General features: G+C 35.6%; 2 protein-coding genes across 2 annotated transcripts in view; one reads left to right on the top strand and one right to left on the bottom strand.

Moving 5' to 3' along the window:
* ush1c (Usher syndrome 1C) overlaps positions 1–10,484 on the bottom strand; it is a 30,837-nt gene extending 20,353 nt beyond the window's left edge. The window contains exons 1-6 of the mRNA XM_015382275.1: positions 10,386–10,484; positions 6,808–6,875; positions 2,393–2,536; positions 2,152–2,290; positions 188–296; positions 74–98 (exon numbers count right to left, since the gene is read on the bottom strand). Of these exons, the coding sequence (XP_015237761.1) occupies positions 74–98; positions 188–296; positions 2,152–2,290; positions 2,393–2,536; positions 6,808–6,875; positions 10,386–10,421 (521 nt within the window). The 5' untranslated portion in view covers positions 10,422–10,484. The remainder of the gene's footprint in view (positions 1–73; positions 99–187; positions 297–2,151; positions 2,291–2,392; positions 2,537–6,807; positions 6,876–10,385) is intronic.
* Positions 10,485–10,927: 443 nt separating this feature from the next.
* ccdc77 (coiled-coil domain containing 77) lies at positions 10,928–15,450 on the top strand. Its single transcript, XM_015382279.1, has 12 exons — positions 10,928–10,994; positions 12,121–12,167; positions 12,368–12,554; positions 12,653–12,795; positions 13,275–13,371; positions 13,818–13,908; positions 13,996–14,084; positions 14,195–14,343; positions 14,447–14,711; positions 14,832–14,957; positions 15,049–15,201; positions 15,290–15,450. The coding sequence occupies exons 2-12, from the start codon at positions 12,121–12,123 to the stop codon at positions 15,434–15,436; spliced, it is 1,494 nt and encodes a 497-aa protein (XP_015237765.1). The 5' UTR covers positions 10,928–10,994; the 3' UTR covers positions 15,437–15,450.
* Positions 15,451–16,721: the final 1,271 nt, after the last annotated feature.

Genomic DNA, 16,721 nt, shown 5'->3' with positions numbered 1-16,721 from the left:
ATCACGTAAGCAGGGGAATTGTTCGTGGACATTAATCTCATGCAGGATGAAGAAAAGAACAAATGAATCTTACCTTTTTACAGGGATCATTCCCACATCTACAAAAAAAGACACATGCAAAACAAATTATAAAAATGACAGGCGTATTCCTTCTTGCATTAATGTAAAGAAAGGCATTTCAACATACGGCGAACTTTGAGTGACACAATCTTCTTGGTCTTGATGAGGCTGATGACCTCCTCATGGATGCAGGAGGAGATGGAGTAGCCATTAATTCGCACAATCTCATCACCCACCTATTAATCAGCATAGAAGCAAATATTAAATATGACACTTTCATTTCAATACAACTACGAAGGCCTTACCACAAATGAAAACATTTACATTCCTCTTTGCTCAACACAACATGAGCTATTGAATTGTGCAATCTATTACAATTTCTTGGTTTGTCCCTGAGGTTACACTTTTCATCAGTAAAAGTTTGCTGTTGTTTTACAGCATAGTGTCTGTGAAGAGGAAAACCATAAAAAATGTCGATCTCCTTAAAAAAAAGCACCACTCTTAAAGTCCTACACAAACGGATAGAATTTCTGGTACCCCTCATTTAATGAAAAAAATAAATAATGATCAGAGATAATGTGGATCTCACATAAGTAATACATTATATAATAATATATATATATATATATATATATATATATATAAATAAAATATATACTATATATTATATTATATTATATTTACATATATATTGCCTTGTAAATATGTAGTTTGGTAGATTTGGTAGTCTGGCTTTTTTATCATGTTTTCAACAATGGATTCCTCCCATCCCACTGTGGGACAAATAAAGGATTATCTTATTCTTATTCTTAAACAACGATGTCTGGTATCATCTGACAGTGATGTTCCTTGAGCTTGAAGTTCTCCTGTAATCTCTTCAGATGTTTTTGTGTTTTTTTTCTGGGCTCTTTTGTCGCCAGTCATATCATCTATCTATTTCATTTGTCATCAATTTTCCTCCTGTGGCCACATCCAGAGAGGCTGGCTACAGTTGCATGAATCTTACATTTCTCATGTTATGTGCAGCTGTAGTCACAGGAACTTCAAACTGCTTGGAGATGATCTTATAGCCTGTCTATAATTTTCTCTCTAATCTCCTGAGACAACTTTTCCTTTCGCTTCATCTGGTCCATGCTGAATGTGGTATTCACCATGTCACCAAACAGCACAGTGACTACCTGTAGTCCTATACACTATATAGGCGCACTGACTAATTAAAAGATTATAGACACCTGTGATACTAATTACTGGACACACCTTGATATGTCATATACCTTTGGTAAGATTGTCTTTTCTGGGGGCACCATCATTTCTAAATATGATTAAGTATAGATTAAATGTATCTGAGCTACTACAACTCAATGTCGTTCTGACTGCAGGACCATTTGGGAATTCAATATCACACTATTTATTAAGTGTTACATTTAACACCACAGCTGCAAAATGTATGACTCATAGTCTGTTTCTTTGTAATATTGCATGGCAGACAAGGATAAAAAATCTTCACTATGAAGCTTATATCAACATAGTGTTACATCAGTGACACAATGCTTTATTAACCATGAGCATACAGACATAAAAATCAGTTCTGATCTGTTCTAAAACTCAAATCAAAATGGATTTTATTGAATTTTGAGTCTCAGCTGAGCATAAAAAAGGTCTGTAAGACTTTAATAAAAGTGAATTTCACTCCACCTAGTGGGGGCTTCAAATAACATTTTTTTTGCCAAAAACAAATACAAAACAAAAGACAAGTTAAATAAATAATTTCATATCTAACACAGGAGGCCTCTTATTTTCAATTTGTGTGTATCTGAATCTCAGCATAAATACAGATTTTTTGTGATGGCCAGTGAGCCAAATAAAATAAAAAGGTTGAGGCAAACAGTATGAGGCAAAGATCGAATACAGATATTCACATATGCTCTTCAACTCACCTCACTAACCTTTGATATGAAGAATTGGGAAGAATTTCCCATCTGCATACTGGATAAGTGTAAAATGTTTACTCTAAATATTTAAAAATCTCTTCTTTTTTTTAATGTCCAGAAACAAGAATAAAATCCATGTTTTTATATTATATTCACATACCTGAAGGCCGACATTATAAGCTTGTCCATCTTTGACAATCTGTGAAATATAGAGCCCGCAGCCAAACTCTAGTCCCCCTCTAACACTGAGACCCAGTCCGTCTCGGTGTGTTCGATCCAAACGGACCTCTTTAAGCTTCCTGAAAGCATCAAAGATTAACCAAGTCTGTAACAACTTACACAATTACAATGCATCTGTGATTGCCTATCCAGGAAAACAGCTAATGCTATGCTGTACTCACCGTGACCTCTTGGGCGTGAGCTGGTCATACTCCACTTGGTGTTTGAGCGGGATCAGAGGTCGGATAGTGTCGAAGAGCAGCAGTCGTTTTGGTTCATTGATAACCAATTTCAGGTCTCCAACCAGCACTGGCAAATCCATGGACCTTAAAGAAAGACATTAGGTTAGACTAGTCAAAGCTGTGTTGTACTTTGCCTTCATTATGATAGAGTAAGTTTGCTTATACATATAAAATTTTAAAATATAGCAATGTTTAGATTAGTAAGTTTTTTGGATAATTAACAACTTCCTATGCAAGCCACTGCAAATTAAACACTGGATAAATTGGTCATTATCAGTGTGTCTACCTCTATTAAAGCACTACTTTTAATTGTTTGCTGATTTAGGGAATACAGGTATGCATGTTCACACACAGGTAAAAAAAAAATATCTTAGAGGAGCTCTCTAGCTAGATCATCTGAGAAAGGTTATATGACCATTTCTAACTAAATTTAAGGTCACCATTGCACAGTGAGAAAGATTAATTACAAGAAAAGATTGGTTCCAGATTTTCAATGAGTAGATGTTACTGATAATTCACACTCAAGATGTGCAATCCTGAGAGAAATTATATTTTATTAAGCTGCTTTACAGCTCCATCACTCACTTTAAAGGTCTCAGTCATCATTTAAAATGTGAGAGTTTAGTACAGGGCATTTATGAGATTACAAAAGTATGATTGCTTTTGAAATGGTTGCTAGGATAAAGCCTTTTCTCCAAGAAAGAACAGCACCATGGCTTTGGTTTATAAAGTTGTATCTCAATGCTGAAGATTTTCAGAGGGGTCTGGCTGCAGACCTGCACTGTCAAGACCCTGGCTGCAGAGCTGCACTGTCAGGACCCAGAGCTGTACTTTCAGCACCCTGGCTGCACAGCTGCCCTGTGAGGTCTCCTGCACTGTTAGAACTGCAAGTTTATTCAAAGATTTTCAAAGTAAAAGCAAAGTTGATTCGAAGCCTTTCTAAATTCAAAGCTAGTGTCTATAAACTCCCCATGAAACTAGCTTTCTTTCACAAACAAGTGTTGTTATGCTGAAAACGTATGTACACTGACAAGTTTACTCCCCACCAAACTCCTATCTGGAATAATTGATACAGCAATACAGATATAGCTACATAGAAATAAGTTTCTGTATTTGGATCACTGGATGGAAAAGGCATTTGGTCTAAAAGATATTTTCTATAGGACAATTGAGGTTGGCTGTCCTATGAGGATTTTTACTTACCGTACTATATAATTTAAACCACTGCTATGCTCAGTTTAACACTGTGATAAACTCTAATCTGGGAGCAAACACATGCTGCGCTTCGAATGCAACTTCCGGAATAAACTTCCAGTCCTGACAGTGCAGGAGACCCCATTTTGCAGGTCTGCAACGAAGGGTCCTGACAGTGCAGGTCTTGGTCCTCACAGTGCAAGTCTGCAGCCAGACTCTCTTGAAGTTTTCTGCCACAATGTACAGTAGTCAGATAAAATTTAAGATCAAATGTTTGGTTAGATGCGGAGCATTGTGAGGGAGGTAGTCAAGAAACTGTATTTAAACACAAACAGATCACACCAGCTGTTAATAGTGGTAAATAATGTAGTTTATTGTGTCGCCACAAGGCCTGCAACATTTGGAAACCTCCTCAGCATTGCCATTTCATTTCCACAATTGGAAACTGCAAAACTTTTCTTAAGTTTCTCATTTTATTTTTTATTTTCCCCAAACAGGATGTATTATTACTTTACCATTCTTGTCTCACTTCCAGTTTGAGACATGAAAACCAAACTGCCGCATGGACCTTATCTACCTTGCCGTGAGACAAAGTTAACCAAGGACTGTGAGCAGTATGTGCAGCAATAATACTTTACTGCTCTTCTTTATCGGATCCTATCCAATAACAAATACAGATAATTTTAGTGGTGACACAGGCCCCGCTTAAGGGCTGCAGGCCGGGTCTACTGGACAAAGCGATGAGGAGCTGGAATTATATTCTGTCTGACTACCACACGCCTAAGATCCAGAAAATGGAGATGGGGTGGGAAAATCTGTCTAGCTTTAAAAAAATCCATTTAATAAAATATAAAAAGGGAGAAACTAATATATTAAACTCTTATTCCTGTATCATAAGACTGGAAATCTGTTTATTAAAAAATTTACAAAAGTCTGATCAAATCTGTAAAGCAATCAGAGTGTAATTTATAAAAAAAATGAAAAAGTTTGCTAAATGTTTCTTTAATCCTACAGACACCCTATAATACTTATGAGTAGAAAATCTTTCCTGCTTGTTTCTTGCTTAATCATTGAACAAAAATCACAGCACATAGTCATGTCTATTTTCCCATCATCCCACTAACAGAGGTGTCATATGGACTTTAACCTGCTTGAAGTTTGATTGAACATTAAGTAAACTGCCCAGAAATAGAAAGAAATAGAAAAGCAGTCATCAAAGACATTACTAAAGTAAGAGTAGAATAGTACTTGGTAAAGTGGCTCCTAGAGTACTAATTGTTGGCTTGTAACATGATTTTGTGACAGAGGGTTATTCACAAATTCTGGCCTTCCAAAGCATTAAATGAAATTAGAACTAGAAATATAATTAAAAATAGCAAATTTAAACAGAAGGAAAAAATTTCTAAATAAAAAATTTTCAACAAAAGTTAGAAAAAAACCAAACAGTATGTAATGCGCATATGTAAGAAAAGGATAAATAACTATCAGCTACAAAATCCTCTGCTTATTGTGTGTCTGAATAACTCAAGTTACTCATGGTTGGTAGAGTAACCAGGGAGTTTACTCAGGAATAAAAATAAAATAATATTTCTTAAGCAACAGTAAAACGTACAGTAAAGTCCAGCCGCGCATGAAAGTATTTTTTTTCTAAAAGTTATTCAAGTAAATGTAACTGAGTAAATGTGACTTACTACTAGTAATTACTACTATTACTATTTATAATATAACTGGAGCACCCTAAGAGCACAGACCTCTGCCAAGGAGCTATTTTTACACCCTTTTTATGACTTAAACCTATAGCTAAACTCACATGATCTGGATCATTACCAAATCCTTATGAATGTATGAATTCCTTGTCATGAGGCACACCTCTGGTAAAAATATCCTTAAAATCCATTCATAGGTAAGTCTGCAGCCTCTGGTATCTGTTCTGTTCTCACCTTCTTCATTTGTTCTGCTTTTTTCTTTGATCAGCAGATTAAGCTCGAGTGAGCGATGCCTCCATTTTCTTTTGTTTTTGGTATTTTTGTCTTCAATATAATACTTGCAGATGTTTTAACTCTGAAACTTAAGCTATCAATAGTCACTCCTGCCACCCTCTGGTTTAGGGGGTAAACTGCATGTTCTGGCATGTATTCTTATCTGACAAAGTTAAAGAACACTTTCAAGAGTTTCTAAATCTGGATTATGGCCTGGATCATCACCAACACTTCATGGATTGTTCCTTGGCATGAGATGCACCTCTGATTAATAAGAAAATCATTAAAATCGGTTTAGAACCTCTACAGTAATCAACTAACTAACAAATATGACCAAAAGCATAACGCCCTTCGCAGAGGAAAAAATATAAAATTATAGAGTCAAGACGAAGCAGTAAAATCTGGGATTGTCCTAAAAAGTCCTGCTTTAAAAACCTATGAAAAATTTCTCTAATTTACTAATCATAAGCTTATCCACACCAATCAGATTCTTTTTTTATCCAAATGAAACATAGCAGAGATTACAACAGTGGCGCTTATTGGACATTTCTTTCCATTTCCTAAACACAATAAATATATAATCATTGTATTTCAATTCACAAGATAATCCTGTCTTCTCTCTGCTGCAATTCAAAAGGCAACCTGAACAATTACAAAAGCATGAGTAAAGGAAAAAAAAAAAAAACATTACACTGGGCGTGCTTGTTTAATTATGCATACGTGTCATTTCAGCCCCATTTGAAGGATGAAGATAAAAAAGAGCTTTTGTCGATAACCAGCCAAGCCTGTCGGAGCATAATGGAAACGGATCAGAGGCTCAACCAATGAGGCCTCAAGGTTCTCCTGGTGTAAAAAGATTAATTGAAACCTAGAAGACTTTTAGCTGACTGGCCTAATGAAGTGGTGATATCAGAAAGCAAGTTGCTTTAGAAAGAATATAGAAGACAATGTGACTGAGAAATAAAATATTTCAAAAAGTATTTTGTGATTATAAAAAGAAACTAGAAGTATAAGTGAAAATTCAAGGATTTACTGCAAGTCTTTATTGGAAGTAGCTCTTGTTAAATGGCAAGATGTAATAAATATTCAGCACGTTTAATTATACTGAAATATTGGCTATTAAATAGCAATTTAGAACACACAACGACTATAACCCCCTGAAGAATGACAGATGGTACTCACTGGTGATACATCCGGAGAACATCGTAAAGGTAATCCTTCTCTGCCTCATTTTCAATCAGCAGCTCCACCTGCAACAGAACAGCAACATCTGCTACTATCTTTCCTCTATCAGCTCACTAACACACACATCATTACCTCTGTCCCGTGGTCCCACCAACGCAGTGGGGGGTCTAAAGCCATCTACTAACCTGATGACGGCTCAGGTGCAGCAGGATGGTTTTCAGGAAACGTTTCGGCCAATCACTAATGCACATTTCGCCCTGATGTCCCTTCACTATCTTCTATTAGGGACCAAATTCAGAATGTGACTTCTTTTAAGCAGTGGGAGTAAAACTGAAGCTAAGCCGTAGAATGATCTGAATCTATGCCCGCTGTCCTTCTCTGTCAAACCACTGGGAGACAATAACGATAGGACGCAGCAGGAGGAAGGTCAGGAGTGTCAGCTTACATCTCACAGGCATGACACCCAACGTTCACACATAATCTTGTCCTAGACTCTAAAAGAATAAATATAATATTTTATTGTATTGAAAAGGCAAGAAGTATTTTAGGTATGGAGTTTAAAAACTCAATCTCATTCAGTAACAGTATATTTGGATTAGGGCTGAAACAATTCATTGAATTAGTCGTGATTAATTGATCATTGAAATAACCATCAACTAATTTAGTAATCAATTAATCATTAACTGGAGTATAGCGATTGTAAAATATGCCTTTAGCTGACAGAGCGACTCACTTGGAGCAGTAATTATACAAAATTGTATAATTACTGCTTAAAAATAAGAATTTAAAATTAAGTAAAAAAAAAAAATTGCATATCAATATGCTCTATCCAGAACTTCTCAAGTGGAAAATTTTTAGATTTACCTGGTTGAAATTCAATAAAAAAATCTTCTTAAAGGAACCTTTCGCTATACAATTAATCAATTATTTAAAAAAATAATCAACAGATTAATCAATTTGCAAAATAATCATTAGTTGCAGTCCTAATTTGGATGCAGGTACTATTATTTTCTATACATTTTCTATTAACAAAATCCCAAATTAAAAGTAAGGATTAGTTTCAAAATGCACTGCTACATGTTTTGTTTTTACTTTATTGGAATTTAGAAGTCAACATATATTTTACATATTTTAGTTGTGTTGCATTAGAACTAATGTCTATTTAGCCAGAATGTTAAAGTTTGTACCAGAGCTTTAACTCTCTGGCTGATTTCGCAAAATTTGCCTATATCGTTCTTTTTTCATGATGTATTCTATTGGTATGAAGATCCTCAGTCTGAGCAAAATCACCTTAACAACATTATGCTGCCCCTCCTGTACTCAACAGTCAGGATAATGTTCTCTGAGTTCTGAGCCTTCAAATTTCCTCCAAAATGTAAAAAACATTAATTACTTCCAAACACTTTATTTTTATCTATTAATTTGTTTGTTTGTTTGTTTTTTTCAGTCTACAGGAGATGCCTCTAAAAAATCAGTTTTTTGTTGTTATGCAATCTGGCTTTCATGTGAGTTTTAACATGATGGCTTCTTCCTCTATGAGTGACCTTTAAGGCTGTGTTTATACAACTTCTTTCATTGTGGACAAAGTCCTACAGGCTTCAGCTTTTCATAAGCCTTGTGCTCTCATTAAGAAGTCAATCCCCACACTTCCTTCTTGAGATATAGAATAAACTTCACTCTGAATGGTATGATGGCTGGACTTCCATGGAGCTTAATTTGGCATATATGTTTGAAAATATAATAGTGACATCTTCTGGGATCTGAACATTGTAGCAGACTTATGGAGCATCACAGTACTTATTTTCCATCCATCCATTGTCTGCATCATCTTGGTCCTGTTTTGTCCATAGAGAGCCCACATATACACAGGGTGAATTGGATGCAGAAACCGAAGGCCTTCTTGCTGCAAGGCAACAGTGCATCCAACTGCTCCACTGTGTATTATTCATTTTTCTTTTCATTTTTCCATGATGCCACACACTAAAACTGTCTTTTTAGGTAATGCAAATGTGCCTTAATTTCAGTCCAATGTTGTTAAATAACCAATCATGGCCTTACAGAGAATGACATCATTATCTGGGTATTTCATATTCATTAAAAGCATAATATCAGTAGATGCAAAACTTCTGAGTTTGTAAACCATATAAAAAAAAATCTTATTTTTCTGTCATTAAACAAAAAGAAATATTCTTGGCAAACTTTACTTTAAAAAATAGATACGATGAATATTTAACGTTTAAAAGTGAGAAGAAATAAAGTCTTTACTTTTTGAAATGGATTACTATAGATACAGTGACATTGTCATTTATTGGAATGCGAATGTTATTTTGATGAGGGTGTCTTATGAGGACAGGTCAGCTTGATAAAAACAGGTGTGTTTAGAATACACCCAGAACTTTATGACCATTATAAATGTCTGTTGCTTAGTGCTGCAAGAAACTGCCAGCCTCTCCTGGGACTGGACTACAGACTTTGGAACCATAAAATAAAGTTGGATTCCTCTGTGTGTGTGTCATACAGTTATATAGAAAGGTATACTCCAAATAAAGAGTAAATTATTCTGTGTTTACTTAGAAACGGATGCATTATAATGATTAACAATATTTTTTTTTAGACACACGTCTGTGCTTTGAGGCTCAGAAAAATCTACTCTAAAATACATTTGAGTGAATTGGGACAAAGGGCTCATGACTGGAAAATAAACAAAAGACTGTCTGTGGGGATCCTCTAATTAAAACCATAAATTGCCACATCTTCTGCCTGGATGCTCATGTGTGGCACATTATCTAATACTGTGTTGCCCTTTATGAAGATAATATGGTTCCCTGCTTGGCTGTGTGCAGCACAGATGGCTGTGTGCTGATCCCTGCATGCTCTGTGGATAAAAATGCCCCAACCATATCAGGTGTCCTTCCTCAGTTATCCTCTTTCATGATTTTAAAAGTAATTTGAACACTGTGGTGTCAACAGCAACTACAACCAAATATTAAGAATATGCTTCATATACATTTTGTCATTAACAATAGAGTGCCCAATAGAAATGAATTTTAATCTTTGAAATAAAGTATTTATGATACCATTGTATTTTGTTTTCCCAACTGAAGTGAATTTTTAAAGAGATATCTCCTTTTTATGTTTCAAGTCCACATAAATTCAGCAAATAATTATAGTAAGTGGGGAAATAAATTGAAAGGGCTTTTTGATACTTCTGTCTTAAAAATAAGTTTGTTTGTTTTTTTTTAAGTGAGAATTTATAATCAAACAAAAAAACATTTACTAGCTTTTCCACCCAAAGCTCCTCTCATAATAAAAAAATCGCTTTTTATTAAATCGGCAAAGAAGGAGAGATAAAACGTTTAGTCCTTAATAAAGTTTAGTTTCTAGATAATCTATTTTAAATAATTTAACATAATTTTTGACAGTCTGGGCTCTCTAAGCAACAGGCCTCTTGTGCGCACTGCGCAACATCCCCTTCAGAGGAGACACCTGAGAACAACCAGGTAGCAGCATACAATTCAATTTGGGTTATTTTCAGAACGTTACCGGAGTAAAATAAATAACATTTCTTATCTTACCTTGTGCCTAAATTCTCGGGCAACTTTCCTCTCCATCGCTACGAGACAAAGAAAACCAGTCCGACCAGAGAAGCGCTGATGAAGTTTTACAGGACTGACCCTGGTCAGTGCGTCAAGTTAGTCCAGGTATCAATTTCCGGTTTATATGTGTCGCCAAGAACTGTTTAATGTCACGTAAAAGAATAATTATAGTGCTATGAATGATTTATAAAACTTTATCTGGAATTATATTTCAGATAATGCTGATCATTTGCTCCATCCAATAACATGTTAAATGTATTTTATTTTGAAATTCAACAGCCCTATACGTGTATCGTTTTTTTTTATTAGCAAACTTGAATACACGTATGATATTTGCTGCTGTATTGAACAAAACTTTAATTTTACTCTAAATTTACAATGAACTCATATGTTCCGAATTAATTAAATTAGAATTGATATTATAGCTTTAAAGGAAAAAGCGTCCCTAGCGCACCGCCGAACGTTAGGGGGCGCTCCGAATTTCGTCTGCGTTTTTCAGGAGGAGGCGCCGGAAGCGCTGGATTTAAAAACAGCAGCACGGTTGCTCTGAGCAACAAAACAGCTCTGACTCTGGAAACATCTTCATCTGTATGTAAAAGTTCATTTTACAATGCGTTTATAATGCTTTGAAAGGGATTTAGAGGACCTCTCTTAGTTATGTATTTACTGAATGGTTGTTATAGCTAAATGTGAAACTTTATGTCTCGACGCTAGTAATGCCACAAATTCATGTACCTTCCCCTCTAGTGAATTGTTACAGCATATTCTTTTCAGAATCGGTTTAGCTTGGTTAATATATAACCGGTTTAGCTTGGTTAATATATAAAATGTGTTGTAGAGGCTTCTGTTTTTTAGAATAGAATAGAATAGAATATAAAACCCCTTAATTGTTCAACACTGGGGGAATTCTGGTGTTTAAAGCAGCAAAAACATTATAGAAAAATTTGTCACACAAATGTGGACCTAAGAAAAATGTATAAGAATAACATACTAGTGAAGAGTTAAAAGATAAACATTGTCATACTGTACTGTAAGGTGTTTTAACAATAACCAATATACAGCTATGGACATTTTTACAGTAATGGATATTTGAAAATAGCATAAAATGACACAAAATGACTGCAGCATGTTACTTAACTAAGATAGAAACTATGTCAAATCAGCATTTATGTTACAACTTATTGAGATTGTTGTGAACAGTGGTGATTATAAAGTCTTACAGCAGCTGGGAGGAAGGATCTTTGATAACACTTCCCTGGTGCATTTAGGGTGCAGCAGTCTGCAACAGCTTCATGCATAGGGTGGGAGACATTATCCAACAGAGATTTTAACTTACTTAAGCTCCCTTTGTTTCCTGCCTTCTGCACTGAGGTTTCATGATCAAATCTCAGTTTGCAAAGTGCATTTTGTAAACTTGATTGTACTTTGCATTCCTTTGGAAATTACTGGTGAGCATACTAAATACTATTTTTTTTTCTTTTTTTATGGACCTTCCTTGTGTTTGCAATAAAGAATTGAATTGAACATTTTGGGATAATGAACTGCATCAAAACAATAAACTACATTCTTGATTATGTAATTCTTTCTTTGAATATTTTACTTGATTTTTTTTGTCATTGATCTCAGTGGAAGCTGGACTCTAATTAGACTGTAAGTTGCATCTATCTATGTGTTTTATTTGAGGATTCACTGTAATTTTTCTCTTGCTCTAAAGATGTTTGGAAGAATGGGATCTCCAAGAAAGCGTGCAACACCTCGCAGGTTGGGGAAGTTTTGTTTTTTTGCTTATCTACAGATCCATTCTCCTCACCCATTTTGTAAAGTTTGCAAGTCAGATCCTTTTCAGGGTCACAGACATACTCTTGTAATCATAACTGTTTCTGTTAAGCTTTTAAAGGTCTGCTGCTTAATAAGGGGTTTAATTATCTTTAAAAGGAGTCATACGTCTTCTTTTACTACAGAGTCAACATTGGTTCCCCTGGTAACGATGTGGATTCCCCACTTCCTCCCATCCATGAGCGCCTTGCATACCTCCGTCCTTCCAGGGAGCTGCTGGAGTTCTACAGACAGAAGATAGCCCAGTATGATGATGAACATGAAGAGCTTTTGCAAATGCTCGAGAAATATAAAAGCATCACAGATGACCAGGTGGGATTCAACAGACAATGTTTTATTTTTTTGGTTTGCTAGTTTTCATCTCTTCCTGATTGTTTTAAATGTTATTTTCTCTGTCAACACTTTTCCAGCACAAACTGCAGTTTGACATACGACAGCGGGAAGGAGAGATTGCAGAGCTTCAAAATGCCCTGAGTGACATGCAGGTCTACCTTTTCCAGGAAAGAGAGCAGTCTCTACGACTTTATGCAGAAAATGACAGACTGAAGATCAGGTAGGTGCAGTGTGCTGGACAAAACATAATTCTAAAAACGGCGTCATTCATTCTTTTTTTTCTTTAAACCTGATGTTTTCAACAATTTGAAATCAGAGGGAAACAGATTTTCTTATCTCTCATCATCATTTATCAATCAATTCAATAAAATTTGTTCTCTGAAAATTAATCAGTTTCCATTTAGACCAATTATTGGTTGGTCTAAAACTATTGGTATATTATAAAAAAAAACATTCAAATGTAATTTATTTTGTAGTGGCAGAAGTTATTTGGTTTTTGGTCTTCTTGTCTTCATTTTTAAAGGTTTCCACCAATAGTACCTCAGTATAGTCACTTTAATACTATGATATACGTATTTTCTATTTTGCTTGTCTTATGACTGATTATGGTCATTTTAATAATTATATGCTATTATTATTTGCAATTATATGCTATTTTGACTGTCTTCTATCCGTGTGTCTTCTCATTTATTGCTACAGAGAGTTGGAGGACAGGAAAAAGATCCAACACCTTCTTGCTCTTGTTGGTCCTGATGCAGGGGAGATTACATACTTCCACCAGGAGCCTCCTCATAAGGTGGTACACAGTCACTACTGCAGAGATGTCTGGTATCTCTACTATCTTTGACATCCAATTTGCTCTGGCTTATAGACCATAGTAAAAGAAAAAAAAAGCTTTATTTATTTATTTTTACTGTAATGCTTGCATAACACTAGCAGTTCTTTCTATGAAGTTATCAAAAGTCATTGTCTCCCTTTTTTATTGAAGATGATGAAGATAACCTAAATGTCTAAGGCTTTGAGGTGGTTCTTACGTTGTTTAAATTATTTTGAATTTATTTATACTTTTTTACTGTGCTTTTGGTTGTTTCATATAAAGTATATTATAGTTGATTTTGGTCCAAAAAATGTTTCCTTTTTATTATTATTTTCATCTTTTGAGGTTTTTATTTTGTCTTTATTAAAAGAGATTCACATTGAAATGTGGAGACCCTACATGACACATTGTGTTTGTTTTTTCAGGTTACGATTACTCAGAGGCTCCCCGAGTCCAGATTTGATGAAAATCTCAGTCTAAGGCCAACAAAGTTAAGAACAGCTTCGGCTGCAAAAGGTTTGAAAGCATCTATTTTGCTTCTTTTTAGCCACTTAAATGTGTGTTTTAGAATAAAATGAAATATTTATCTATATATTTAAACAGAGCTATTCAGGAAAAGCAAAGCAGTTGGTGTTTCTAATGGTGAGAGCTTGGAACAGTGTAAGCGCGATAACCAGACGCTGCTGTTACAGGTATGGCTCCACCTCCTGGACATGTTCTCTTTGGCTCTGATAAATGCCACTTACAAGAAAATGAACATGTTTTCAGTTGTTATTTTTACACTGTTGGATTGTGTTTACAGGTGGAGGCCCTGCAGGCTCAGATGGAGGAACAGACACGTCTGAACAAAGAACAGGTGGAAGCTCTCCTGGAGGATCGTAGGATCAAAACAGAGGAAGCTCAGGCACAACGACAGAGAGACCAGGAATGCATTGCTGCGCTGAATCAGAAGTTCGTTCTGTTTCTCACCTTATGTCCATTGCATCTTCTAATCAATTCTGCCTTGACAGAACTGTTCTGGATGACTTGTTGTTAATTTGTTTTTATGCATTAGGCTCCAGCAGACTCAGAACCTGTTGCATGAAAGCACAAAAGACTTCTTACAGCTAAAATTTGACGCTCGGGCCCAGGAGAAAAGCTGGATGGTAGAAAAAGATCGACTGTTGAGAGAGCTAGACTCATTCCACAACCGAATGAGAAAGACTGGGTTCAGTGGCGCTGACCTGGGAAGATCAGGGCAGCCCAGCAGCAGCAGATCAGCTCCTGTGATGCCTCGAACGCAACCAGAGCTGGCACAGCCACATAAAGAGGAGAGAAAGGTAAAAAGCTGATAGATTATTTCTATTGAACACTCGTTCACATTTCCTGAGCGGTATAGTTGTATTTCAGTCATGAATACACCATGACCATTTACTTATTGGCTGTTTTGTTTTTAATAGGCTCTACAGGAGGAACTGAAACAAGCTCACAGGTTGGCAGAGATGTACAGGGAGCAGTGTATCACTATGGAGACCGAACTGTCCCAGATCAGAGAGGAAGGAGACGTAGGCAGAGAAATATTTAAGGTTTGCTGCTTTTAGAAATACTTAACCGTGTTTATTTAGTTTATTTCTTTTTTTTTATGAATCTCTTCTGTATTATCTGATTATTCTTCAGGAGCGTTCAGAAAAAATGGCCAAGCGTCTCCAGCTCATGACTCAGCGCTACAAGGCTTTGGAGAAGAGAAGGGCCATGGAGGTGGAGGGTTTCAAGACGGATTTGAAACACCTCAGACAAAAGCTCAAAGATGTGGAGAACCAGCTTGTCAAGGTAAAAATGCCCCAGACTCTCAGTTATTAATTTCATCATCAGTACGCTAGCATAAATAAACCACATCATTTTGGATTATTTTTTTCAGGTCACCTTGAGTATTGGGCCCAACCAGGACCTAGCCATTTTAAATGAAGTACGGCAAACCAACTCGAGGACAAAAAAAGTTCAGAATGAGCTGGTGGCTCTGAAAGCCAAAATTTATGGACTTGAAAATGAGCTGAGATTTAGCTGAAGAATGTTTTTTTTTTTTTTTTTTTTTTTTTATCAGATTCCCTTGTTGTTGTGGATTCTTCTGTTGTTTTCCAATGTTGCACTGACTGAATGTTATTATTTTGTGTTTCAAACCAATAAAACTTTATGGATAAACATGTTTCCAGACATTATCAATCTCATTGTCTCAATGTAGTCCATGATCTTCTTGTGTGTCTCCTCTCCTCCTGTATTTCCTTGGTCCTCCTATAGTTTCCTCCTCCCTCTAAAGTGTTTTCTGCTCTTTCCTTTGTTGTGATAGATTTTGATTTTGCAATAATGTTTCCTATTTACATTAATTATTTAATGTTATCCTTTCAAATAGCAACTAACTTTTCTAAGAAATATTTTTTCTCTTATTAGAGCAATTCATAGCATACCAGAGATGTTTCTGCTGTTGGCTACTGCTTGCTTCTGCTACTTTTCAACAAAGAAATGAAGCATTTATCTTTTCTTCTATTTCATATAATTTTAGCAGTTTCTGTCATTTTCAGCTTACAGTTTAGCCTATTGCTTTCTGACTTGCTATTTCTCTGAAACAGCTTTATCTAGTTTAGTTAGGATCCTTTTGTTTCCCACCTTCTGCACTGAGGTTTCATGATCAAATATCAGTTTGCAAAGTCCATTTTGTAAACTTGATTGTACTTGCATTGCTTTGGAAATTACTGGTGAGCATACTACGGTAAATGTTTTTTTATTTTATTTTTTATTTCCTTGTGTTTGCAATAAGGAATTGAATTGAACTTTTAGGATAATGTGCAAAAAAAAAAGTCATAAATGCAGCACTTACAAAGTGGATAGAGCAAACTGAAACTATTTAGAAAGCCTACAGTTGTAATCCATAAATGATTACTTTGTGCTTTGGCTATTGACTTTAATTAGTGAGAAAAGTAAACATATGGTTTAATTTAAAATCATGTGTTTTCAATAACCGGGGAAATTATTAAACTTACTAGAGGTAGAACTGCATCAAAACAATAAACTACATTCCTGATTTTCTCTTGCTTTAAAGATGTTTGGAAGAATGGGATCTCCAAGAAAGCATGCAGCACCTCGCTGTTTGGGGAGGGGTTTTTTTTTTCTTTTTTTTTTTCTTTTTGCTCATCTACAGATCCATTCTCCTCACCCATTTTTGCAAGTTTGCAACTTTTCTAAGAGTATTTTTTTCCTCTTATTAGAGCAATCTCTGGAATGCTTACTTCTTACTTTAAAAAAAGATGCAGTTTTACCGTACTTGAGTACATTTCAAGGTAATCGATTCAGCTGTA

The sequence above is a fragment of the Cyprinodon variegatus genome, unplaced genomic scaffold, assembly GCF_000732505.1.
Source record: "Cyprinodon variegatus isolate N-32 unplaced genomic scaffold, C_variegatus-1.0 Scaffold254, whole genome shotgun sequence".
Taxonomy (NCBI): domain Eukaryota; kingdom Metazoa; phylum Chordata; class Actinopteri; order Cyprinodontiformes; family Cyprinodontidae; genus Cyprinodon; species Cyprinodon variegatus.
The sequence above is the reverse complement of the archived record's forward strand: the minus strand, read 5'-3'. Positions and strand labels throughout refer to the sequence as shown.

Coding starts and splice junctions, on each gene's coding strand:
- ccdc77 (XM_015382279.1), top strand. CDS start 12,121: ATGTTTGGAAGAATGGGATCTCCAAGAAAGCGTGCAACACCTCGCAG. Junction 12,555..12,652: donor AAAGCATCACAGATGACCAG/GTGGGATTCAAC, acceptor ACACTTTTCCAG/CACAAACTGCAGTTTGACAT. Junction 15,202..15,289: donor TGGAGAACCAGCTTGTCAAG/GTAAAAATGCCC, acceptor TATTTTTTTCAG/GTCACCTTGAGTATTGGGCC.